Here is a 26,544-nt window from a genome sequence, read left to right on the forward strand (position 1 = left end):
TTGCAGTCTCAAGCAGAGGCAGCAGAGAGCATTCCCCAATAGCATCAATCTCACTATATGGAGTTAACCACACATTCTGCTGCTGCCACATCTCTGCACCCATGCCTGCTTTAGCATGTCTGCTCTCTTTTCTGCTAGCCAGCCTCTGATCCAGCAATATGGAAGGATCAATCCTTTATGCTTCTGGCCTAGCTCACACCACTTGCTTTCTCTCACATGGAAGCCTGCCCCTTGCTGCCCAGCTAGGCATTTTCAAAGGACATAAAGTTCCCAGTCTGTGGTAAGAATCCTGGTGGCAGCAACACTATAAAGTGTTCATGAAAGCATCTGGAGGGCAAAGGAGTATGGCTGTAAGAGGAGGAAATGGGAGAGGGGTCAGGAGGAGAGTGCATGCAGGGCAGGCAGGTGTGGGAGATATGGTTAGCCATGGGAAGAAGGCTAGGGAGAGGAGTTTTGTATGCACACAGTGCCTTGCTTTACCTAGTTCCGTGCCATCATTTATCACAAGTATTTTCTTATCTGTTTGTTGTGACAATTTTCTGCTGTTTTGTATGCATGTTTTGATTATAGCCAATGGGACACACACCAGTGTGCTAGGATCCCTGTGGGCTAACTAGTTTATTGTTTACAGCTGGCTATGGATTCACAGGTAAATACAGAGCAGTGTTGGAAATAATACTTTTTTTTTTCCAATATCCTATAACTCTTCTCCAAATAATTGAACCTGATATTTAAAAATGTATCAGTGAACTGAATTACTTTTCACATAAAAATTTTTCTGACTTTCCTATCAGTGATTTTGTCCCTGTTGTCTATGTCTAAATGTTCAATGTCTATGGCATTGTATATAACTGGAGTCTATGGAAGTCTGTGGAATATGGAAGCAGCGTCTCAGATATTTCTTTATAATCTATTCTGCTTTGTGAATTTCTTTTCACAGCCCCAGGCCGAGAGAGTTTAAAACAAACCTCAAAAAGTGTGTCTGTTCCTTGCACTGCTCATGTAAAAAACTGAAGTGATTAATCTGAAATAAAATTATTTTTATTATTATCGCTTCACAAAGAAGTTCTAACTATAGCACAGCTTTTTGGAAAGATCATTCAGCTACGCCATAAATTTTCACATACAGACAAGCACGGAAAACAGAAAGCCAAGATATAAAAAGATCTCCCCTTGCAAACCCTTTGTGTAGCTCTAGCATCTGTTCTAGGCATGCCTGCCAGTGGGGACCTCTAGAGGCTACTCATGGCTTCATCCTCCTGTGCGTTGGCATCCATCATACAGGAGATGCATCTAAAGACTGCACCATCTGTGGGACAGCCATTTGCTCCCATGGTGCATACATGAAAGTCCCACAGCTTTCCCATTCTGGACCATATGCTGCTCTCATTTATATCCCATGGATTTGGAACTGAGGCATAATGTAAATGGGAAAGCTTAGTTATCAAGATCTGCTGTTTAATTTATGCAAAACTGAGGCATTGTTATTCTGCAAATCATATGGTCCACATTTTAGGAATTCATCATTTACATAAAGATGGGGGTGCCCTCAAAAGTAGTATATGTATGAAGACACACATCAGAATCACAGAACTCACACCCAGATTTCTATTACTACCTTACCTCCAGGCTCTGTGATGCTCGTTTCTCGCTTTTGAGTTAGATCATTACAGACACAAAGACAAAATTTGCATCTGGGCTAGGTTTCCAAATGCCTTCAATATTTAGTTGTATCTGTAGTTTTCAGTCAGTCACTCTCTATTTTAAAAAAACCCTTCTCCTCAAAATTATATGAAGACTCTACTTTCTGTCTTTTAGAACTATGTTTTATTCATGTTTCTCTGAATTAAAATACTGATCTGGCTCTACCATGTACACAAACTATGTAATCTGTGTTTCAAGTCAGCTGATGTGTATTTTTTTAAAATGTATTTGCCTTGTGGATCTGACCAACATGAACAGTCAAACTCATCTTATTGCTTCCATCAATGCACACACATATGCAATTCTATTACTTTCATGATGCATAATATCATAATGCATAATAACAGTATTTTTAATTCCAAGTATTTTAAAGTGTTTGTGCCTTTTGTTGATGCCAAGCTGTTGGGACTATAGCACTTCAGTCCTGAGGGCACCACTATGGAGTGTGAGAGGAAACTGAACTTTGGCCAAGCTAACCTTGCTCTTGTATTTGCCAATCTGTATTAGTTCGGCACCTGATACTGGAAAAATAAACAAAAATAGGAGGCTACAACAGGACAAATTCCTCATTGTATTTACTATAATTTGCATGTCCTTATGCTTTTCTCAGAAGACATGTCTGTACTTCTGTTGCCCTGAATGAAGGCGACTGCAAAACAGAGTATTAGAATAATAAATTATCCTGAATTGGAAGGGACTTACAAAGATTGTCATAGTTCAACTCCTGGCCCTGCACAGGACAACTGTAAGAATCTCACTGTGTGTCTGAAAACACTGTCCAAAGTCTTCTTGAACTCTCTCTCCCATGACCACTTCCCTGGTGTTGAATACTGTTCAACCAGCCTCTGGATGAAGAACCTTTTCCTGATATCCAACCTAAACCTCCCCTGACACAACTTCAGGCCATTCCCTCGGGTCCTGTCACTGGTCATCACAGAGAAGAGATCATTGCCTATCCCTCATCTTCACTTCACAAGGAATTTTTAGACTGCAATGTCTCCCCTCAGTCTCCTCTAGGGTGAACAGACCAAGTGACCTGAGCCACTCCTCACACAGTTTCCCCTCAATGCCCTTCACCATCCTCATTGCCCTCCTCTGGACACTCTCTAAACAGCTCCATGTGTTTTTTTATGTTGTGTCACCCAAACTGCCCCCAGCACTGGAGGTGAGGCTGCCCCAGCTCAGAGCAGAGCAGGACAATCCCCTCCCTTGCCCAGCTGTGATGCTGTCCCTGAAGCCCCCCAGGACAGAGCTGCCCCTCCTGGCTCCAGGGCACTGCTGGCTCAGGTTCAGCTTGCCATCGACCAGGACCCCCAGGTCTCTTTCCATGGCACTGCTTTCCAGCATCTCATTCCCCAGTCTGTCCATACATCCAGGGCTGCCCCATCCCTGGTGCAGAATCCAGCACTCTCCTTTGTAAATAATATGTCGTTGGTGTTTGTTCAGTCCTTGAATTTATCAAGGTCTCTCTGCAGGGCCTTTCTGCATTTAAGAGAGTCAAACAACTCATCCCAGTTTAGGATCATTGGCAAATGCATTCAGCATCCTCTCAAGTTCTGCATCCAAATCATTTCTGAAGATATTGAAGAGCACAGGGCCAAGGATGGAGCCCTGTGGAGCCCAGTAGTGACAGGTCACCAGTCTGATGTCACCCCATTCACTGAAACCCCCTGTGCCCAACCCATGAGCCAGCTGCTCACCCATTTCCTGAGGCAGTTATTGCATTGTGCACTGGCCAGCTTTTTCCAGGTGGATACTGTGAAAGACAGTATTGAAAGCTTTACTGAAATGCAAAAAGATTACTTGGTCTCTCTCCACTTGATTAACTAGGTGTGTTACCTTGTCATAAAAGGTAATTAGGTTTATAAACAGGACTTTCTGTCATGAAGCTGTACCGATTCTGACTGAAACCTGCATTGTCCCTCAGGTGATTTTCAATAATTCACAGAAGAATAATCTTCTCCATCATTTCACCAGGCACTAATGTGAGACTGACAGGTCTGTAGTTTCCAAAATCATCCTTCTTGCTGTTCTTGAAAACTGGGACAATTTTAGCCAGCTTTCAGTCAACTGGGATCTCTCCAGAATCTAAGACTCCTCAAAAATCATGGAGAGAGACCTTGTAACCAGAATTTTGAGTATTTTCAGATGAATCTCATGAGGCCCCATGGACTTAGAGGGATCCAGCTGGAACAGCAGATCCTGCACAGGGTCTACTGTGTGTTTTTCAATTTTCAGTCATGGTCCTCCACCTCAGGGCACCAAGACCCCCTTAGTTGGTCTTAAGTGTTGACGACCTAAGCAAAGAAAGATTTTGGCTAGGAATTTGGTGCCTAGATGCTTTATGGAATTGAATTCCATTGCCTTCCTCGTAGTACCAAGCAGGAATTGCCTCTACCACTGTATCACTGAGGCAAATCATCGAAAAACCACTCCAGTGTTGATACCAGAGGGCACATTTATGTCTGTTGCTATGAAGAGCTTTTTTAGGCTGCTTTTCAAGTATCATTTGTTGGTTTCTCTGATAAATCTCACTTAAAGATCCTCCTCAGTAAATGAAGTGATCTAGCAGTCTTCAAAAGAAAAAAAAAAAAAAAAAAAAGAAAAGCCACTACCTTCCTTATGCTATTACTCAGTTTCTTTACTGAGGGTAAGGAAACAGAGCTGTCCACTCTAGTTTAGCTTAGCCTTTGACTAAGCTAGCAACAGTGCATATCTCATCAAGTTATGTCAAGTATTCATTGCAAAGCTATAGAAATTGGAGAATCTTGCTATCTTATGGCAGTGAAGAATTACTGTGAGGGGTTGCAATGGGTACTTGCTGTTTTCCTGGAATTGCTGGAAAGAAATAAACAAGGTGAAGGAGGCTTTAACCAAGTTGCATATGTTGTCAAAGTGGTGCCACCATCTATCATTTTTCACAGCATAGTGTCTTGATACCCTTCAGCAGCTGAGCAGGTATTTCAAAGGCTGTGGTTTGAGCTCAGCTCACCTGTGTCTGGAAAGGTGCCCCTCTAAGGACCATGCTCAGGACAGCTATCTTTGGGTCAGATGGGGTGCATCAAGAAAAGCAGCCTGCACAATTTCAGCAGTGAGCAAGAGAAACGTGTGACAGTGAGATCCTATATGAGAATGATTTCATCATGTTTTTTTTTATTTCCCTACTGGGATGAATTTTCATACCTACTGATGGGACCAAGCTACCAAAAAGGTTTTAAAGCCACCAAAGATTATGAAAGGTCTTGCACATGTAATAGTATAAAGATCTTACTCTTGTGGTGCAGAAAATGGAAAAGGAACATTATTCCAGAAAGTATTAGCAAAGTTCTAATGCCTATGCAGCCTAGCAACTGAAGACAGGCAGCCTTCCTATCAATTTTTAAAAGTATTTTTAAGTATAAGTAAAAAGTTATATTGTTTATCTAAATAGTCTTCCTTCCCTGAAAGTCTGTACTTGTCATGTTATATTGCATGAAATTTATCTTCTGCCCATGGTTCTAAACCTGCATATTTCTTTTCAACTTTAGTACTGAGGGGACCAAATTTTGCCTTAAATATTGTGAAAATATCACTGACTAATTTTAATTTAGCTTTTCAGAGAGCAACAAGTGAAAAGCTTTTTTCGCTTTCACAGGGACAAACCCTTTTCATGTAGCATTGCTGTGTGATTAATAGAAGTACTGGAGAAAGGGGTGAAAGGCTTTGAAGTGTTATGTGTTACGTTCCATTTGCTTTCACGGGTCTGTTGATTTTAGGAGGCTAGTGCCTTCATGCAGAGCATTCTTTATCTTTGATCCCAATCTCATTTTCCAGGCTGTGTATTAACTAGAGTCTCCTGGGTGCCTGATATAATTTCTCTTCTTTCTTGTTCCCATATCTGATCAGAGAACTTAGTGTCACTGAGGTATATTCATCCCAAGCTCTGTAACCATTCTCCTGTCCTGCATATTATGTACTTTATACATCTTAATGTCAGCTGTCTGGTAATGATCAGCAATGTGGGACTGATTACTGGCTTTCAGAAAAACTGTGGAGATTGTAAATAATGCAGTCTGTTGAGTTTGATGAAGAGATGTTAAACTTTCTATGATTCATGAAGCCAAGAACGATGTCACTCAAGAACAGACCTGTTCCCAATTATCCTGGTGTCTTTATAGAACATTCTGCATTTCTCAAATGATTCACAAAATATTCCACCTCACTACAGGAAACTGATATTTGTATACAGATAAGACACAGATAACATGAGTCAAAGGGAGGAGATAGGAGCATGTAGGTTGATGAAACTTCCACATTTCAACTTACGCTGTTTAGTATTCAATTGTGGAGGCTCTCACATGAGTTTCTAAAAACCCAAAGTAGAACGATTTGCCCATAATGACTTTATTTAACTTGACAGTAGCTTGTACTAGTTACTTTAAGAGTTTAACTGTCTTTTAACAGTTTTTCTTCTCTCTGCTTTTCCTTCTTTGGTTTCAGGCAAACATCTCCATGGATTTCATTCTATCATGGACTTTGGGTTTTGGAGTGAATTCTTTGTTTCTCTGTCAAGAGTTAATGACATCACTAACATCTAAATGATCACAGAGAATCAAATTTTCTGCTGGAAGTGTCATGACTAGCATCAGCTATTGCAAGAAAAAACAAAGAATCACAGTCTTGGCGTATGAAAATTTAAAATAAGAAAGAAAAGCATGGTAAGCTATTTTACTTTTTAATGAGATTCTAAACTTACCAGTTCATTATATATGGCCCCACCAATGCAACTGCCTATATTAGCCACCATGCAGTTCACTCAGCTCTGGACTCTACCTGGAAAGATCAGAGAAAGCTACAACTATCTTTGATAAATTGTTGCCGTGCATTTGGATAGATAATCCTAGGTTCTGGTTGGAAAAAATCAAGTCCCAATACTTATTTCTGTTAATACTACGTTAATGTACATTCAGTAGGTTTTGGGGGAAAAAAAAATGGAAAATTATAGTTGCTGTTCAGAAAGTAAAGAAGATGGGTAGAAAATATCTCTGACTTTTTTTTTTTTTTTTCAAGCTTCTAAAGCTATAAATGAAACAGTGCAAGACAAATAGACTCAGAATTTTCCCAAACCATCAGACTAACTGTGTCATGATATAATTTTCATTAATATACTTTCATTTGTCTGTAGTAGTGAATAGGAAGAATACACTGTCTTATGTTATGGTTGAGTTCAATGGTTGCACTGACATCTACTGGTTAAATAATATTTTTAACTATTATGTGTGATATTAAAATAAAAAATTATAAGCCACATTAAAAAATTGCATACCACTTGTGGTGTGAGAAAACATCACTTTGTGCAAGTACTTATCTCCTTAGCCTTTTTTTTTCTCTTAAAACAACTCACTGTGCTATTGTTCTCACATCTCACTAATGATGGAATATATTTTAAAAACCTATATTTCCACTGCAAATAAATAAATATAAATATAAATATAAATATAAATATAAATATAAATATAAATATAAATATAAATATAAATATAAATATAAATATAAATATAAATATAAATATAAATATAAATATAAATATAAATAATATAAATATAAATATAAATATAAATATAAATATAAATATAAATATAAATATAAATATAAATATAAATATAAATATAAATATAAATATAAATAAATATATATATATATACACACCATTTATTTATATTTATTTGAGATGTATATATTCATACACAATTTGACTACTTGGACTGGTGCTTTGGTATGTTGGTATACCAAATAATTTGGCTGCTTTTTTAGCACTCCCTAGTGACACACTGAAAGGGAATGGTGATGATACACAATAATTTGGTACTAAGCAAATGTCATTGCAGTGACATAACAGCTATACAATTTAACAATAGGCATACAAATTTAACAGTAGGCATGTGTTTTCTGAGTCAGGTTTAAATAGTCCTAGTGCAGCATCAGAAGTGCTGTATTATGACTCAGACAATAGAAATATCCTGCACCATGAGTGTCCTCATGAACACAGAAAAAAAAACAAACACTCTCCTGTCATCACATCTGACTGAAGCTGTTTTGGCACTTCTTGAATGAGATTTTAATTTACAGCAGTCCAAGCACACTATGAAATGGAATGGAATTCCATTAAAAATGAACATGCTTTTTTAAAAAGCTGATAGACAGGTAACAGTACACATGGATGTTTGCAAATCATGTCCTTAAAGCACAGAAAGACAAACAAAACAGTGCTTTAAAATGTAATAAAATTTATTATAATAAAATAAAAACAAGGAAGGTGTCCTAAGCTATTTAAGATACAAAAGACAGTATGCCACTCTATCTTTTAAACATCAGTCTGCAACCTTAAAATAGATAACTTTTACTATATTTTAGATGTTTTCTTCCTCAAAATCTGGGAAAGAAAAAGATATGTTAGGGTACCACCTCTTAAATAATATTTCCAGTTACGTTTCTAAAAATGTCCAGTTTTGGGAATGTTCTCCCTGATTTTGGTTGGGCCCTCTGATTGCATACCAAAATTTTTTATCTTGGCTGGATAAGTAAGATGCATTGGGTATCTTACCAGTTCAGGATGAAGAAAAAAGGCTAAGAAATAAGTTCTTCTGATATTTAATAGAAAAATTTATATGCTTTGTATAATATTTTTTGGAGCAACTAGTGGAATAGCCCACTTAATACTGAAGATGCAGGTTTTGTATAGCAGCTGTTGCTCGATTTCTGTCTATGCCTATAAAATCTACATGCACAAAACATCAACCTAACAGAATACAGGACTATGCTATGTTGGATAGAGCAACACCTGAAAGTATTGAGTTATGGTTTACCTGCAGTCACACAGGAACTACAGTTTCACACACTTCTTAAACATGCTTATAGTTCTTATCTCTTGTTTTGGACTTTATCAAAAGTATAAGAAGTTGGTGATGAAGATACAGTAGTCTCAGTAAGTGATTAAATGCTTATTTTGAGAGGTGAAAAAATGCTGACAGATATCACAGAATTACTGAATCATGGAATTAACTAGATTGGAAAAGACTTTTGAGATTATCAAGTCCAACCTATGACGGAACACCGTCTTATCAACTAAACCATGGCACTAAGTGCCACACCAGTGTTGTTTTAAACACCACCAGAGACTCCAAAACCTCCCTTGGCATTCCAATGTCCAGTCATGCTTTCTGTGAAGAATTTTTTCATAATGTCCTGTCTAAACTTCCCCTGGTGCAGCTTAAGACTGTCTCGTTCAGTCACTGGTTGCCTGTGAGAAGAGACTGATCCCCACCTGGCTGCACCCCCCTTCCAGGCAGCTGTAGAGAGTGACAAGGTCACCCCTGAGCCTCCTGCTCTCCGGGCTGAACAACCCCAGCTCCCTCAGCCACTCCTCACAGGACTTGAGTTCTGCACCCTTCACCAGCCTTGCTGCCCTTCTTTGGATGCATTCGAGTATCTCAACATCCTTTCTAAGTTGGGAAGTTAAATATCAGTAGCTTTAAATGTGAGGATATTTTGAATGTGTAATGGTCTCATATTATTTTAATTATTTTAATGCTTAAACATTGTAAGTAGATTTGATAAATCCTTGTATGCTTCAGTCATTATAAGGATACAAAATTCACTGAATTTGCCCAGAGAAACTGCTGACCAGTTGCCATGTTAAATGTTTTCCCTGTGTAATGTTCAGCTTTCTAAAACTACAAAAAATTACAAGTAAGCTGGCTGAATGTAAACATCTTAGCATTGCATGATCTCTTTAGAAAAAGTAGCATTAGAACAAGGCATTAGGAATACTAACTAATTTATATTAAATGGCTATTATTTTTAAAGTGTTTAAAAGACTATTTGAAAAGGTATTTAAAAAACTAATTTGTTCTTCTTGCAGATAGTAATAATATGAAAGCCAGCTTTTATTTGGAGACATCCAACTAAATATGCACAAATATTAGTTAAAAACATAGTTCTTTTGCATTGTTAATTTGTGAGAATTACATTCTTTTTATAATTTTCAACACAAAATAATCCTTACATATCATTTCATAATCCCTAAGGCTGTGGTAATGGAAAAACAAAACTGATATTCAGGGCTGCAAATAAAGAACTTATTTAAGGTATTATCAAAATGCTGCTGTAACTAGAAAGATTAAATATTTGAAAATGAGACTTTAGTACTCCTAAGCAGGCCTAGACAGATTACCTTTTATTTTCCATCTGTAATCATACAGAGGCAGATCTTGCTCTTTTTACAAGGAGACAAAAGTGAAAATAGTAAGTTTGTTACAGATACTTTTAGAGATTTTTGTATTATTAGATATAGCATTTAAATTAATCATTTTTCCATCACATGCCTTATGTATTGGAAAATTTTGCCCCCTGTGGCCTATCAAACCTACCATGACTTTATGAGAGTAGACTTGATAACCACCTCTGAAGGACTTTCAGTAGTCAAAACAAGGGCTCCAACATGAACCCTTGTCAAATCACTGATGCTGTGAAGGCAATCTTTGGCAAGACAGATCAACTTTTTCTGTAATCTAGGGTGTCAGATTTTAGATCTGTTAGAATGTGTCCAGAGGAGAGCCACAAAATTGATCAAAGGGCTGGAACATCTTTCCTCTGAAGAAAGCCTGAGTGAATTGTGATGGTTCCCCCTGGAGAAGGCTCTTAGTGCAGCCTTCCAGAACTAAAAGTAGAGCTGCTGGGAAAGACAGAAAGTGACTTTTTAACAGGGACTGTAGTGAAAAGACAAGGTTCAACAGTTTAAAACTGGAAGAGGTTATGTTCTTTTTGGGCATGAATAATAAATTATATATGAGGATGATAAGACACTAGAAAAGGCTATCTAGGGAAGTCATAAATTTTAGTTTCATTTCATGTCTCCTAGCACTTGCACTGGAAAAGGTCATGAACTTTTGTTTTCCACTTTCCCTTTTTATCCCATTTTTTGCTCTATAGTGCTCCTCAATTAATGTTGACTCCCTGTGTGCAAATACTGAAGCAACTGTTACAGGGCGTATTGTGAAAAAGTGTTGCACCATTCAACTCATTTGTACGTCTACAATTTCAACAATTTTATCTACAATCATTATCTGTAATTTACAGTATTGTAAAACTGTGATGTGAATTTTTTCTTCCTTGCAGCATATATTTCATAATTATGTGTGTTTACATTATGCCACCACATAGGTATCAGGAGCAGGATAATTACATTAGCACAATGCCTACCTGAGCTAAAATGCTCCACTACCCAGAGCAAATTAGCTGAGTCATAGAAGTATAGAATCTATACTATATTCCCAAGAGCCATCCCTGAAAGTGTCGTCCAAATGATTCTTGAACTCTGGCATTGTTGATGCTGCATTAATGTCTAACTAATGTTTCTGGTATCTCAGCCATCTCTGCACACCTGAAGCTAGTCCTCTGTCTCTGCAGAGCGGTGCATCATGACAGAACTGATCCCAGTGACAGCTTGAGCCACTGTGGAGATGAACTCTGCAGAGAAACTACTAGGGACCTGAATTCTTTCCTGCTGTACAGACTTTTAATAGGTTCAGCAAGCTACTGAGATGGATACTTAATACATTATATGCCACTCTTCATCTGACACTTATTAAATGTATTCCTTGACTCTTAGTTTATCTTGGGTGTCCATCTGACTTTTTAAAAAATTTGACTAGAAATTAAGGAACCTTTCTTCGAGCCATCTGCCAAAATAATTTGAAGCATAAATCTATTTTTTTTTTTTTTAATTCTTTCAAGTCTGCATGCCAAAAGTCTATCAGATTTATTATTTCACTTACTGGGGAGATGCTTACTGAGTTTTAAGAGGTGTTCAGATTCCTAAAAGTTTGCATTTCCCACCCCCCGCCCCATATCCCACTTTTAGCAAGTGTCTTCAGAACCTCTAGATCACAAGGCAGTTCCATTCCCACAGGAAACTGGATTTCTCAAATCTCTCATCAAAGTTGAAAAATCACTTATGCTTTGCCACTCATGTAGGAAGAGTACACTTAAAAGCAAGGCATGCCTGTCACTGTTGTACTTGGTACACAAGCTACCATCAGACTGCTGATGCTTGCGGCTTAATGAAAGTCTGAAGCAGCTGAGAGTCAGAAGAAAAAACTGTTTTTTTTTGTTTTTTTTTTTTCTCAAGAAGGTCTATGTATGCTAAGGCAATATTGGATTATGAGATAGAATAGGTTCAATATTTGTTTTCTTTACCTGCATATGTTTTTGCAGTTGCCTGGGCATTTATAGCTCTGTTTTTCAAAGCTCAAGTACTCAAATAAAAGGGACATGAAAGAGAAGAGCATGAGAGGGAAAGACTTTTGTTTAGCTGTTTAAGTTTATTTTTGAAAATGGCATTATTATTATTCATTCCTCCTACAAAAAAAAAAAAATTAGATTCAGAGTTCAAATATTATTAACAGGAGATTTAAAATTCATCACTTTGCAGTTGTTTAATCCATTTCCTCTTGGCTTGCCCCCTTGGCAACAACAACAACAACAACAACAACAACAAAAAGACAACCATATAATGAAAAAACAAATTGCAGCTTATCTGAGCCAGTCTTTGCATAACACATTTTGAGATTCTGACTGGATGTAGACTAAATGTTGTCCCAAGTCATAAAACAGAAAGAAGTTTGTTATAGCCTTGAGACCCCATCCCGTGCTCTGCACATTGTATAAATTCTTAAAGGGCTGGAGAAAACAACAAAAAAGTTATACTTAGCCACTGAGAGCAGCTACACCATCTAGCTAGAAAATAAACTATTTTTTGCATACAAGATTGTGAGTACTGCTAGATAACTACTTAACTCCTGAAAATGAGGGGTTCAGCTTACTGCTGTGGGGTGGTTTGGATGGAGTATTGATTCTTAGTTTTACTTACATTGCCAGTTTCTGGAACTTAATGATCAGATGAGAGCAAATTTGCTAATTTCATATCAAAGTTTTTAAGATTTTTAAGAGCCCCTTATGACAATACCACTATGAGAAGGAGCCTTTATCTATAAGAGAAGCAGCTGTCCTAAACCAAAGTGGATTTTAACAGAAGAAAGGCATTTACTGAATTAGTTTCCTGCTCTAATAGAGCTTTTTAATGTTGCAGTCAGACTAAATCTAAATTTGCTTCATTTGCTAAAATGATTTTCACTTAGTGTTAAATTTCTATTTAAGAGCAAACTAAAATAAAACTTCCATTTACTTGCATAAATGAGCTTATTCCAGAAATGCCAACCTTTTTACATCTTCTGGTCTGCTCTTTTCCAGCTTCTGTAAAGCGCTTTTCTCTGTGCTTTTCTCATAGTTTTCTTAGTACTTTCTGTGCATTTTGTAGGAATAGCACTAGTGCTATAAAGTGCTATAAAGAAAACAAGAGGAAGGAGAGACCCACAATGTGTCACAGCAAATTGAAGGGAATTTACATCTGAACCTGACTGAGACTCCAAAAACTTGGCCAGTTACAGAGATGCTCACTCATATCTGGGCCAATAGTCTGTAGCACAACGTATCAAAAATTTCCTCCTTGCATCCAGCTGGCTGAATAGGAGAATTTCTCAATAACAGAAACGTTCCCCCCACTCTCCTTGTTTTCACAGGTGCAAATCTTGCTAGACAAAACAGCTTTGGTATAGAAGGACAGGTATTATAGCTAATAAAGCCTTTTTCCTGGGTAGCTTCTTCAAAAGAGAGGAGCGGTCTTCTCTGGACATGTCACCTGCTATCCATAAATGACTGGGCTGAAGTAAATGAGCAATATTTAGTTTTCAAGTTCAGAGGCAGATGGATATATTCTTTGCATGTTTGGATTTTGGACTCTCCGTACTTAGAGCCCAAAACACCAAAACACTGGTGTTTGTTTAATGCTGGTAATTCATAGACTGTAATAATCACATTTTCAATGCATTATGTACTAATGATATGAACGGCGGTTAATAATAGCAGTAAAAATTAATAGCTTTAGTCCTGACCCAAAGTTCACCTACACTATAAACAAGGTGAAAGGACACAGATGCACATTTCTGCCTCTTCTCTACATGTAAATTAAAACTAAGAACATGCAGAGTCATGTGGAACAAGCTCCCTCAGAAAAGCAATGGAGCAGGGCTGTTTGCACGGTCTCTCTGTACACACTTGACAAAGCTATCCATAAAACTTTATTGTCCTCTCAAAAAGACTACAGCACTTATACTGGTCCATGACTGGGACAGTGTAGAGAGTTGATTCCACTTTAATGGTCCAATAATAGGGAACTATTTATCCAAAATAGGTAGTATCATTAATGTATCTGGGAAGAAAAGGCCTAAGACTGCAAACTAGGAGATGTACTTCTTCCTAATATTTTAACTCTGAAAATCACTGAAAGCAAAACATTTCTCCAATTTCACATTTGGATCAGAAGCAGAGACTTGAATATAATGTGTACTCTTAAATTCAATCTGCATCATACACTTCACAGGGCAGGATATCACATACTTTGATTGGCTAAATGGTGCATACAGAGGTAAATACTATTTGGACAGTGACAAATTGCAGAGCCATACAACAATTCATTCAGTACATATTGCTGTGCTTTACTTTAGTTTCACCAACTCATCTGTACATAAATTCCTGAACTAGTCAGGTCAGGTTCCTTCCATTCTGAATCTTCTAGATCTAAAGGAAATGTCATGCAGGACCTCCCAATTTTTCTAATACAAGAATTGCTAATGAGATATTGCCTTGTCTTTTCAAATATTGGAACAACTGTTGCAATGACAAGTATACCAGATCACATGTTGCTCTGGACAACATCCCTTGAGGGACTTCCGAAAAAACCTTTTAAAATTAGGTTCTCTGAGAGTCAAATATGTGGAAATCTCTGGCAAAATGCAACATTTTGAAAAAAAAAAACAGTGCTGTATCTGACAAAACCAGATACTCCTTGTAGGTATTATGTGTCTGAAGAATTTATGATAAGGTTAATATGCTTTGTCACTTATTTGGCTTCAATTCTCTGCTATGGGCAAGGCCTGTGGCTTTAAACAATCCTGTTTGTGTGTAAATAAATGCTTTTTTAATTTGTCATAATTGCAAGTATTTTGTTTTGTAGTTATAAATAATTAACATACCTTTTATGATTTTTTTACTCTGTTTTCCCTTACGGGGCATACTTTCCCTTCTATGCGTATGTGCAACCTCCAGTAGCAATAATAACAGCTAGGAAGTATGTCTCCAGGGAACACAATCTCCCAAAGAACCTTTAAAATGTAAATCTATGCATCACTCTTGCCAACATGCACGCTTCAGTAAGTGAAACTAATATTCGCTACTTGCCAGGATAATAATCCAAAAACTGTAAATTTCAAACATGAAAGTTAAGAGAAAGTTCCCAATTTTAACTCTGTGTAATAACATACATGGTGTTACCTCCAGTAACAGAAGTAACTCTGTAGTTACATCATCTGACCTTTGAAGTGTAACTTGTGTGTTGAAATGAAGTAGAAAAGTGCTATATTTAATAGTGAATGCCTCTGCTAGTATAACTTATTCTACTCTAAATAGCTCCATGAAAAAAGATGGAGATCCATCCTTATTTGGATAAGGACAAAATGCATAACCACATACCTAATATATTTAGATTAGCAGCTATAGCAATTAGGATCATAGTTACCTTTGATCTCAGATTGGTTTTCTACAGCTTAATTCCACTTAATGCAATAGATTATTCTTGCTTTTTTCTTTTTTACACAGCCAGGAATAAAATTTGATCTATAATAAATTATTACCATTCTCTAAAAAGGAAGATGGTAATTTGTGGGTTTTTTAGTTGAAATTTGAGCAAATGCTGTAATGAAAAGTACAATATTTTGTCTATGTATGCATACATACATATGAAAATACATTAAGAAAATTATGCTGAATATTGAAGCGCAAGGCTATAAAAGCAGAATTGTATCCAATTTTTAATCAAGGTTGAACTTATAAAAAGTGTTTATTGGTGCCTTTTAATATTTTATTCTAAGTTCAAGGATGGAATACTTCAAGCATAAATATAAAATACATAAATATTCCTGAGTCCTTCCTCACAGGATAATTCTAGGTCCCTAAAATATATATTCTACCAATTCTGTAGTGGAGCACACAATGCCCATGGCAATTATGATAGCCACATTGATGAAACTAAACAATTACTGTTCTGAACTTTCTTTTTTTTTGTTATAGAATAAATAGATCTGTGTCATAAATGTCATCAAATGTGTTTCATAGGCAATCTTCTCTCAGTGAAAACAGTACTGGTGACTCAGACAGAATCAGACTCTCATTTCATTGGCTAGATTCTGTTCCCATTACTATTTTAAAAGGCTGCATTCCCAACAGCAGCCTGATGAATGATTTAATGGACACATAGCCTTGTTTCTGGTGCCCCTATTATTTCTGTAAAGACTTTTTTTCTCAGTTTATTTCTCCTTCATGTTTTCTGATAAATCTAAGCAGTAGATCATTAATATTAATATTTTATTTATTTAAGTAAATCAGCAAGACAGACATCTCATCCAATATTGATACTTTGACCATGAGTATATTATAAATTGACCTGAGAAATGAAATGACCTAGAGAACATAAAATGAAATTTTCTTTAGATCCCCTTCATCTTCTAGTTAAGAGTCCTTTCTGACAAAATATTTTTATGGATTTTGTAGTCATCGTAGTTTTTTTGAAGAAAGCTTATGATGTAAAAAAGTGCTTGCAATTTTTATTTACAATCACTTGAATAAACATGTATAGACACATCAACTCTTTGTAGTTTGTTAAAATATTTAGCCTTGAAATACAAAGTAGATTCTCTTTTCTCACATTTCAAGCATTTCTCAAGAATGGCCACTCTCCTTAGACTAACAAAGCCATGACATAACTTAATACATTGTGTGTCACATTACATGATGTACTAAGGAAATAATTGATATGTTGTGACCCTCTTTTTCTAGGCAGGCACTGGAGAGGTCCTATTTTATAGCAAAAGTAATAAATAAGGAAAAATTAATTGCTGATGTCTTTCGAGTTAACTTTCTAAAGCTAGTACCAAACATATCTGCAAGACCAGTTGCGTATTCTAAACCCCAACAATCTGTTTTGTTGTTTGCTAGAACTGTGCCTGCATGGCTCTTCATCAGTGTCATCAACTACTGTACATGAGAGCTCATTAGACCACTGTGATGCAAATTCCCATTAGAGTTTTATGTTCATTGTATGTACAGTTGTATGTTTACTGAGAGGGCTCAGTTTCTGTGTACAGCTGTGTTGGAATAATTATACTCATGCAAATATTTTTAATATAGGTAGGATGTAAGGTAGCACAATGTTCTGAACTAGTAACTATGATCTACTTAATATATACTCCAGGGATTTGACAAAATCTGAATAGAATTTAAAGTGTATTTCTACTTTAGAATAGCAAGTGGTATGTTAAAAAAACTTTCTGGAAGGTATACCCCATACAAAGATAAGTTACACTGGGAAGAATTATTACACAAGGGATACTGCTGTACATAAGGAGGAATGCTGCACCTAATTTTGACTAGTTTTTGGTCCAAATAAACTTAATAGAATCACTTTATTTTGTTTCAGTCATATGTCAAAGTTAAAGTGTAAGAGGAAAAAATAACAAGAAGAGTATAATTTTGTACTTATCAGCCATGGCTTATTCATTGAACAAACTGTAATCTATTTTTAAAATTTTATTCTGGATTTAATAAAGGCTCATGCAACACAGGAAGTTGGCAAGACAGTTATAGAGTATTCAATGTCTTAGCTACATCAGAGCTGCTGTGTTTGATTAAAAAACTCGTAAGCTTACGAGCACATGCCAGACTGAACAATGGAACCTGTGAATAAAATCTTGAAAATTACTTTTCTTAGTTAAAAAGTGGAAGAACTAATATTAAAAAGGTGTAATTACATGCATATTTTATTATTCAGCAGAGAAAAAGGCAGCTAATAATTTGGAGTTTTTCAATCCACCAGTGGTAATAAGAGCAAGCAAGAGAAATATTGCTTAGTAATTAAACTTTTTTCAGAATTTAACTTTCCAAATAAAGTTTTAAAAACCCAAACCATACAATGTACAGACCTAAAGTTTACATTTTAAGTGTTATGCTAAAGAAAGCCTACTGGGATTGTGTTTATTGATACTCTTGAAAATAGATAGGGCAGTATTCTAGCTTCATAACATTAGGTCTCTCTAAAATTTTTGTTTGAGAAAAAAAGAAAACACCAAACACCCAAAGAAACCCATCAACCAAACAACACTCCGCCGCCCCCACAAACTACTAGAACTTATGGTGACACTAAGGATAACACGAGTTTGGAAAACGAACTAAACCAAGCCAGAAGAGAAGCAGATAGAAAGCTCACGGAGCCTCTGCAGAGGCAGGGCCAACATGCCTAGAGGAGCAGCCGGGGTCCATCTCCCTCTGCAGGGGGTTTACCTCAGCTGAGCTGCCTGGGAGCATCTGCACCAAACAATTATCCGGTGTAAAGGAAAAGGGGAAACCGTGACCCTGATAACATCTGCTAGGAGAAGCAAAGTTAACAAACAGCAAATAATTCCATCTTTTGCTGAACTCGTGTTTTCGGGTATTTTGGGGTCACTGCAAACATCTCCGAATTGGATAAGTATATATGAAACATTCAGCATCTTCCTTACTTCTAGTTAACACACTAACTAGCTGCTGCATCGAGGGAAAAGTCATCCGTTCATTAACTCTACGACCTTACAAATAATTTTGTCTAACTTCATCATGTGTTGTTTGTTGATCTTGGCATTTAAATTTTTTTTTTTTTTTTTTTTTTTTTTTTTTTTTTTTTTTTTTAACATTTACAAACATATCCCGTTTTCCTCCGTTCCAGGCCAGGCTCACCCTGTTGCGCCAGAGGGGCACGGCCGGTGGCTGGGCCGGCAGCAAGCGGGGCCAGGCCCGGCCGCAGGCGGCCCCGCACCACTGCAGAGGGGCAGGGGCCAGCCTGCCGCCCTCGCCCCGCAGGCGAAGCGGGGAGGCCGAGCGGAGCAGCCCGGCTCCTCGGTGTCATCCCGGCGGGGCGTGCGCTCCGGCAGCCGCGGGGAGACAAACTTCGCGGGGAGAGCCGCGACGCCACAGAGCGGCGGGGAGGCGGCCGGACAGCCCCCAGCGTGCCCCGCTATCCCCTGAACACCCCCGCCCCCGTCGCTACGGGCGGCCGCGCAGCCCGCCCGGTGAGGGTGAGATCCGCGGGCGGGGGGTGCAGGATTAGGTTTCAGGCCGCCGGGGCGTGCCCGAGCGCGCTGCCCCCGCGGCGCCGCTCGCTCGGCGCCGCTACTCGGGGGCGGGCAGGGCGGAGAGCGGGGCCGGGCGGCGGGGCCCGCCGAGCCGCTGGGGTAAGCGGGATGCTGGGCCGGGCGGCGGGGAGCGGGGCGAGCCCGCCCGAGGCGTCCTGCGGGGATGCGGGCCGGGAAGGGCGGGGAGGGTCCGCCGCGTCACTGGAGTTTGAGCGTCCTTTTAAAAGGCGTTTGCCTTCCAAAGTTTTATTATTGTTCATTTGATCCGAAGGGTTTTGCTGGGTGGACCGGAGGAGGACAGAGGCCGTGGAGCCGCGGGCCGGGGGGGCTGAGCCTGTTGCTGTGTCCCGGCACATCCCCTCTCCTCCCCGCCGGCCGACCGCGGGCGGCGGGAGCGGCTGTGGGGGCGGCTGGGCCGGGGCTCCGGCCTGCGGCGCTCCGCGGGCTCGGGCGGCCTGCCGGGGCGTCGTCTTCATGTAAACAAAAGCCGAACCTCCCCTGACATCTGCAGAGAGCCCTGCTGCCCGTGCTCGCATTCCTTTTTTGCCCCCCGCGGGCGTTTCGTGACGGGAGGAGGTCTCCCCATCCGCCGCCGCTGGCGCAGCCCTCGCTGGGGCCGCGGCCCTCGGCCGGCGCTCGTGGGCGGCGTTGGCTCTCGCTCGCTCCGGGGGCCCCGGCGGCACTGGCCGCGTCCTGCGCTGCGGGCGGGGCGGCGGCCGCGGCTCCTCGGGACCGGTACCTGTTGCCGTGCTGGTGTCGGCGCTGCCGCAGGTCCGACCCGCTCCAGCAGCTCCCCGGTGCGCGTTTGAACGTAACGGGTTTGGCTGATGGAAACGGAGGGCGAGGGGCCGCCCGCAGTTGAGCTCTTTGATGGGTCTGGGTGCGCAAAGGAAAGGGGTGGTTCGTTTCTCGTGTCCCCCCTTGCTCCCAGCACCTTCCCGTGTTACTGGAAAGAGCATTAGGAGGAAGGAAGGAAAAAGGAAAACTCACAAAGCCGACCTTATGAACTCCGTGTACAGCACTTAACAGATTTGGTTTTCCATTTGGCTGAAAAATGCTGGGGTTTTTGATTTGTTTAGGTTTTTTTCTTTCTTTTATTTTATTTTTTTTTTTAAATTTTCTTTTCCTTGGCTTTTGCTTTTTTAAACACTGCATCGTCCAGCTATATTTTTGTGTCGTATTTTAGATTTTTTAAATTTTTTTTATTCTTACTAAAAACTATTGGATAGGAAACGTCCTTACTGGCTTTGGTGCGAAAAAGTGTAAGGAGTCTGTCGCAGTAGGAGAGCAGTGATTCACTGAAATCAAGCGGAAGGGTCTGAATTCTGCAGTTTAGGAAGTTCTATTGTGTGATACTCTGTGGTTTCCATACCACTGCTGTGTTTCCCAAGGAAACAGCAGCTCCTTGGTAGGGAAGAATCTAAACTGGAAAAGGGGGAAGTAGTAAAATAGTCTTTGGGAGTTTTACTTGATGCTTCTGGGGAAATTGGAAGCAATTGCAACACTAAAAGGGAAGAATTCAGGTGGACAATACCTAAGGACGTACCCACCTTAAAAGGCAGTGTTTTTTTAGACACAGAAAATTTATGTTAAATTTTTAAAAATTGTTACCAGTTTTTAGTTTGCGTATCTTTATCTCTCCTATCTTGTTAACAGTAACATACATGTAGCATTTGCTAATTCACTATGTGTTTCTAACGATTTCCTTAGTGCTTTGAAGAAGCTTTTCACTAGGAACTGGTTACATTCTCCTCTCTTCACACAAAAGTGCACTAGGAAAGTTAGATCACTATCAGCTGTAGGGGAAGAGAACTGCACTACTTACATACTAATGGATCTTTTTCTCCACCTGGCCCTGGTGGGGCCTTGGTCTGTGAATTCTTCAGAGGGGAATGTCTTATATCTTCTCAGTCATGCAGATAGCTGTAGATGCTTTTGTTTTAACAAGTAGCACTTTATTCAGTATATTGAGAACTATTTTAAAGACCTTTTAAATCTCTGGTCCACGTTGCACATTAAAAAAAAAAAAATTGTGAAGTGCATCTAGTACATTTTCTGATTTGCTATATTTGAGCATCCTGGTGAAGGAGTTTTGGCCAATACAATGCCATGCTGGCAGGATATGATATTGTTGATAATGACAGTTCTGTTTCACTGCTGGTGTTCCCAACAAGTCAATACAAAAATGTGCTATTTTTGCCTAGGCAGTAACAATGTATTTCTTTGTAGTCTTTTCTGACCCTGTCCTTGCATCTGAGACCCCTTGCGCAGTGGTCTTGTTACACAGTATAAGTACTTGATAGTGTCACAATATGCAAAGAGAATTTATGTTTTCAGTTTGCTGGGAGAATGATGACTCTTTGTGGATGCTTACTGGCAGCTGTTTGGAGAGGCTTTGTATTTATTCATTTATGTATGCTGTTTTCACCTCTGTGAAGAATCCAGTATATATTGAGGTGCAACTGCTGTAAAATCTGTGCTTCCTCAGGTTAAATTGAATTTAGTGAATATGGTAATCAATTCAAAAATCAATTACGTATACTGGAAAACAAAAGAAGCAATATTAACCATGCCTGTATTTCTTTAATTCAGTATATGTAGTATCCTCTGTATTCTACATATGCTAAAAAGTTGCTTTTCTGTTTCTGAAGCTAACATGGAAGGATTCCAATTGATTTTAATTTAAGATATTTGCTGAAAAAATAGTTTTTTGTAAAGGTGATTTGTTTGTTTCATTAACAAAAACCCCTAACAAACCCCACCAGAAACACTTACCCTACTATGTTGTTGTTTTTTGGAATGCGCTTTGGAAATCAATTTTGAATACATTGTATCACACACATCAGTAGGTGAAATCATTAATGGATAGTTCAGGCCCATTTCCTAGTGGCAATTATTGACACGTCAGTTAACATGGATATTAAATCTTACGCAGATGTAGGGCTTCTTACAGTGTTACAGAGAATTATCAGTTATACACAGTGAAGAGATTTCTAGTTCATGGAAAAGCATTTTAAGTTTTCTTAATACATTAGTGTGGTGCACACAGAAGGTTAAAAGTAGTTGAATGTTCAAAATTGTATTTTTATAATTGATTCAAAGTACATGGTGCTGTTCAGCTCTATCACAGAACTTTTCTTCAACATACAGAACCACTACCTCTCTATGTAGTTTGATGCATTCAGCATTTTGCTAAATTTTTAGAGGCTAATGATGTATTTTCAAAGTGCTTAGAGTCTTAATATATGCTGTGCAATACTGCCTTTGTATTTCTGCTTTGAATGTTTCAGAACCATTTTCATTAGCATAACTTTTAAATGTATGGATGTCAGGAATCTCTTGCTTGCTTGTTACATTCCAGGTAGTCAGTGGAAATCTGCTTTGTTCCTTGTGGAACAGTGCGCATTAATTATGCTTTCTCTTTTTGTTTGCTCTCTTTTCCCTATTGGTCGCTGCTGTCTTGCATTTATTTTCACACCCTTTGTGTGCTTAAGAAAGTGCTGTATGCAACACCAAAATTGTATTTCTGGCAGTGGAAAGGTAGCTAGAAAAAATACATAGAAATGCATGAGATCTTTCAATTTACTGTGAATAGTTTCCACTGCCTTAATTTTTGACAAGACTACTAGGAGTCCAGGAATTCACCTTAGTTCTCCTCTTGGGGTTAGTAGCCAGCTTTCAAGAGGTAACTGGGAGAAATGGAAGAGCTTTTACAATCTGCAGGCAAAGCAGAAAGTGTAGCAGTTAGGAGTATCTCCCAGTTCCTGCATGGTTTGGTTTCACTTCCTGCACCACAGGGTACTAACACAATATGCATGTTTGAGTGATTGCCAGAAAATTGGGGAGGAAGATGACATAGCATAAAAATCAAGTACCAAAGGATATCCTAGCCCTGACAAATCCAGGCCAAAGTGTTAGAAGTTTTGAAATACACTTTTTAGCGGCTATTAAATGCATATTGTGGTTACCTTGCTGCTTAATTGAAATAGATTTAATTTTAATCTCATGCAACTCCAAGCCAAAGTTTGGGCCTAGAGATCACTCTTAAGATAGGCATTTCCTCTGTATCCTCAGAGCACTTCAAGTAATTCAGGAGCTATGGGGCAAAGCCTATTACTATGCTTTCTATCTTTGGCATTGCATGTTTCCTAATCCATGCTATGAGCATTAGTTTCCAAGGTATTATCTATAATAGCTTTGTAAAATAATTGCTGGAGTATCCATCAATGAAACAGAGTAGGTTTCCTTGTAGAAACTAAGTGATCGGTTGTGAAGGAATGATCAATGGAAACGGGTCATATTTCTGTTTTAGTGAATCTTTTGTCTGTTTAGCTAAATGCCTTCTGCAATTGTAGTGGAAAGGGGGTGATCAAATAAATTTAGGATTTAGAAAAAAATTCTATCACCTGTATATTTAGTGTTTCTGCAGTGGACAGAAAGAAACCAGAGTTGCAACATGGTAGCTCTTTTCTGGCAACCATTGTTATCAAAGAAGAATGGCAAAATGTGTATATTCTACATTTTTGTTCATTAGCATGGGAAGAATCAAATTGCGTAAGTGCAAGCTTGAAAGGGACCATCTTTAACTTTGGTTTGTTCTTAGAGAGAATGTGGCACGTTTGTCACCATGTACCTGTCTAAAAGTCCTTGTGTTTTCTATTCTAATGTTCTAAAATGGAAAGAAAAAGAGAAGATAATGAGGTTTGTTTTCTTCCTTTTTTTTTTCTTTTTAATTTGTTTGACTGTTTGTGGTTTAAATCACAGCTTTTAGCTACCTGTGTGTTTAGAACTTGAAAATAAATTTAACTTGCTATTTGCTTAACAGTATTTATTCAACTTGCCAATAAAGTCTTAACTCAGACAGTCTGTGTTCTTATTACTGTGAAGAGATTAATGAACTTCAGCACCGATATACAAGTATAGTTAAATCTGCTTTGAGCTAAGCTAGTAAGCTCTTTGAGATGTAAAGATTGTTTTATCATGTATAGAAGGGCTGGTTTTGGCTTTGGGTTCCTGTGATACAGACTGCAAAATGAGATTGCAAAATGAGAAAATCAGATCTAAACTTCCCACTGGCATCTAGAAATCTACAATGCTGTTATAAAAATATTCACTATGGCAGAATAGGCCTTTCAACAAGTAATCGTGCATTCCTCTCTGCTTCTCACTGGCACATTGTTGCTAAAATACCTAAAAGCAAGCCGGTTTAGAAGCCAGCATGTCCTGCAGTAGGTGGTGGTGTTTCTGGAGATGTTTCTACAGTGCATTTTGGACAGATGTGTGATTGTTTCTCCAGTACTTCCACTATGTTAATGTGCCACTAAGCCGGTGCTGACAGCCCACTTGTTAGCGTGGATGTGGCACAGCAGGAGCAGTCGCATGGCTTTTTGCCAGATCAGAGTGCAGGCACAGCACGCAGGGGTCATCTTGGCCTGCAATGTGTGGAGGCAAACACTGGTGTGCCTCAGTGCATTGTGTCTGCTTCAGAGGAGGTGTCGGGAAAAACATTCTGACGACATTTTTGGTCTTGCTCATGCTTATTGCTGCAGTTGACAGAAGCATTAAGCTGGCCAGCTGCGGAGGGATTCCCTGCTAATATAAACCCAAATAAAGAGAATAAACTGAGAGTTCAAAATGGATTTGCTGATGCTAAGACATGACATGGCACTAGAGCAATATTCACTCCTCCCTAAAGCATGAGGTAAATAAAAAGTAGGTAATGAGTGTCTTAGCAGAGCTAAGGACTTCATTTCATTGCAAATTACATGGCATAATCTCAACCTATCAATACGTTTAGGACTTGTGTCCGCTTTTAGATTCTTTTGCTGTAAGTTATTAGAGTTCGTTCTTTCAGGGTTGCATGAACACAGTGATGACCTTGGGTGCTGTCACTAAAATTTGCCTTTCGCAGCACAAGAAGAATGAGATTTTAGTCAAATTGAATTCTAAGGTAAAGCAATATCCAGCTACTCCAAAAGATGCGACAGCTGCATCTCTTCTTGAGGTTCTTGCAGAGCTAAAGCAGAACAGTAACCCTCTGTTTTTCCTGAGTAGTTTCATCTGTTGAACATATGATGTTATGTGTTTGTGCGTATAGAGCTGTGATAAATGCAATGACTAAAAAATACTCAATTTCTAATTTTTTTGCACAACTGTCTGGTTATATCTACTACAGAGCCCTGAGAGTAGGTATTGAGAAAGAACTGGAGCAGTGAAAACAGGAAAGAACAGCTTTGATTAGCATTTCCACTGAGAAAAACATCTACAAGCATGACAAAATACCTCTGCTTTTAAATAGGGGCTCTGAATAGAAGTGATAGTAGTTTTCAATCTAGAAAGAAAAGCTGTGTCTGATTAAGGTTTGGGGAAGTCAGCTTCCTTCATAATGTTTAAATAATCTCATCCAGCCCTTCCCATGCAAAATAGACTTAATTTTGTCCAGCTTTGTAGAGTGACAAGGTGAAAATACAAGATATTTGGGTTGTTTTTCAGGTCTGGTAATTACATGCTGAGATTTTTCTTGCAAAGTAAGAAAAAAAAAATTCATAAAGGCTTATTTTTATTTAAAGACAGTTTGGATCATGGAGTAACGTTACTTTGACAAAGTCAGGTTTAAGGGGTTTGAATATTGTATATTATCCTAAAAAGGATGATCAGTGATTCTGTACCAATGTATTGTTAAATTAAAATTCAATCTTCAGAGACGTTGCAGACTCCCCATTCTTTTAGTGGGCTAGATTGGGCTCTGAGTAGCAAGATCTGGTGGAAAGTTTTCTGCCCTTGGCATTAGGGTTGGAACTAGATGATCTTTAAGGTCTCTTCTAACATAAACCATTCTGTGATTCTGTGAATAAAACTGATAGGAAGATTCAAGCGTGTTGAAACTAGGAAAGGCATAATGGTGGAACTTGAAACCATGTAAAGCCCATTTGGTTTGCTTTTTCTGCACAAACTGCAAATACTGTAAGCTTTACAAATTGATAAGATTCTATAACCAATGATCTTTCTAGGCTGTCTTATCTAGTGATCTGTCAACATCATTCCTTTTCCTCTTTTTGTGCAAAATTGCAAGAAAAAAAATCACTCTTCCTGAGGGCTCAGTGATTACAGCTCTGCATGTTTTTAAGTTCTCGAGATTCAAGTGGGGGTGCTGTACTGAAGTGTTTTCCTACTCTAAAGAAAGCAAAAGCACCATTATGAAAGATAGGATCAACAGTTCATATACCAGCAATGATATTTGAGCTTCTCACTTCTCCTCAGATATCCATCTCCATCAAACATGTTCTGTCACTGCAAATTTCTGAGCAATTGCAGGTGTACATTTTTAAAAAGCCCCAAACAACCCCAAAAAACCAAACCAATAAAAAAGAATAAGCAAAGCAATTTCAGAATTTCTTTATCCCAGTAGAATTTCCTTCCTGGAAACCCACAGTGATGAAAATTCAGCAATCATCCACATCTGAGTCTCAATTCTAATAGAGACTAGTAGTAGAGTCTCTAGTGTGAGAGTACTGCAAGCCTATAG

General features: G+C 38.6%; 2 protein-coding genes across 11 annotated transcripts in view; one reads left to right on the forward strand and one right to left on the reverse strand.

Moving 5' to 3' along the window:
• Positions 1 to 18,997: 18,997 nt before the first annotated feature.
• LOC130265478 (translation initiation factor IF-2-like) lies at positions 18,998 to 19,978 on the reverse strand. The gene has a single exon (XM_056514576.1). The coding sequence runs from the start codon at positions 19,976 to 19,978 to the stop codon at positions 18,998 to 19,000; it is 981 nt and encodes a 326-aa protein (XP_056370551.1).
• MPDZ (multiple PDZ domain crumbs cell polarity complex component) overlaps positions 19,035 to 26,544 on the forward strand; it is an 88,761-nt gene continuing 81,251 nt past the window's right edge. For all 10 annotated transcript variants that reach the window (XM_056513839.1, XM_056513840.1, XM_056513845.1 and 7 more), the window contains exon 1: positions 19,035 to 19,118. The gene's annotated coding sequence lies outside the window, so the exon portion shown is untranslated. The remainder of the gene's footprint in view (positions 19,119 to 26,544) is intronic.

Source organism: Oenanthe melanoleuca, chromosome Z (assembly GCF_029582105.1).
Source record: "Oenanthe melanoleuca isolate GR-GAL-2019-014 chromosome Z, OMel1.0, whole genome shotgun sequence".
Lineage (NCBI taxonomy): Eukaryota > Metazoa > Chordata > Aves > Passeriformes > Muscicapidae > Oenanthe > Oenanthe melanoleuca.

What these genes read in the sequence shown, in the direction of transcription:
- LOC130265478 (XM_056514576.1), bottom strand. Translation starts at nt 19,978, where the DNA reads ATGCTCTTTCCAGTAACACGGGAAGGTGCTGGGAGCAAGGGGGGACAC.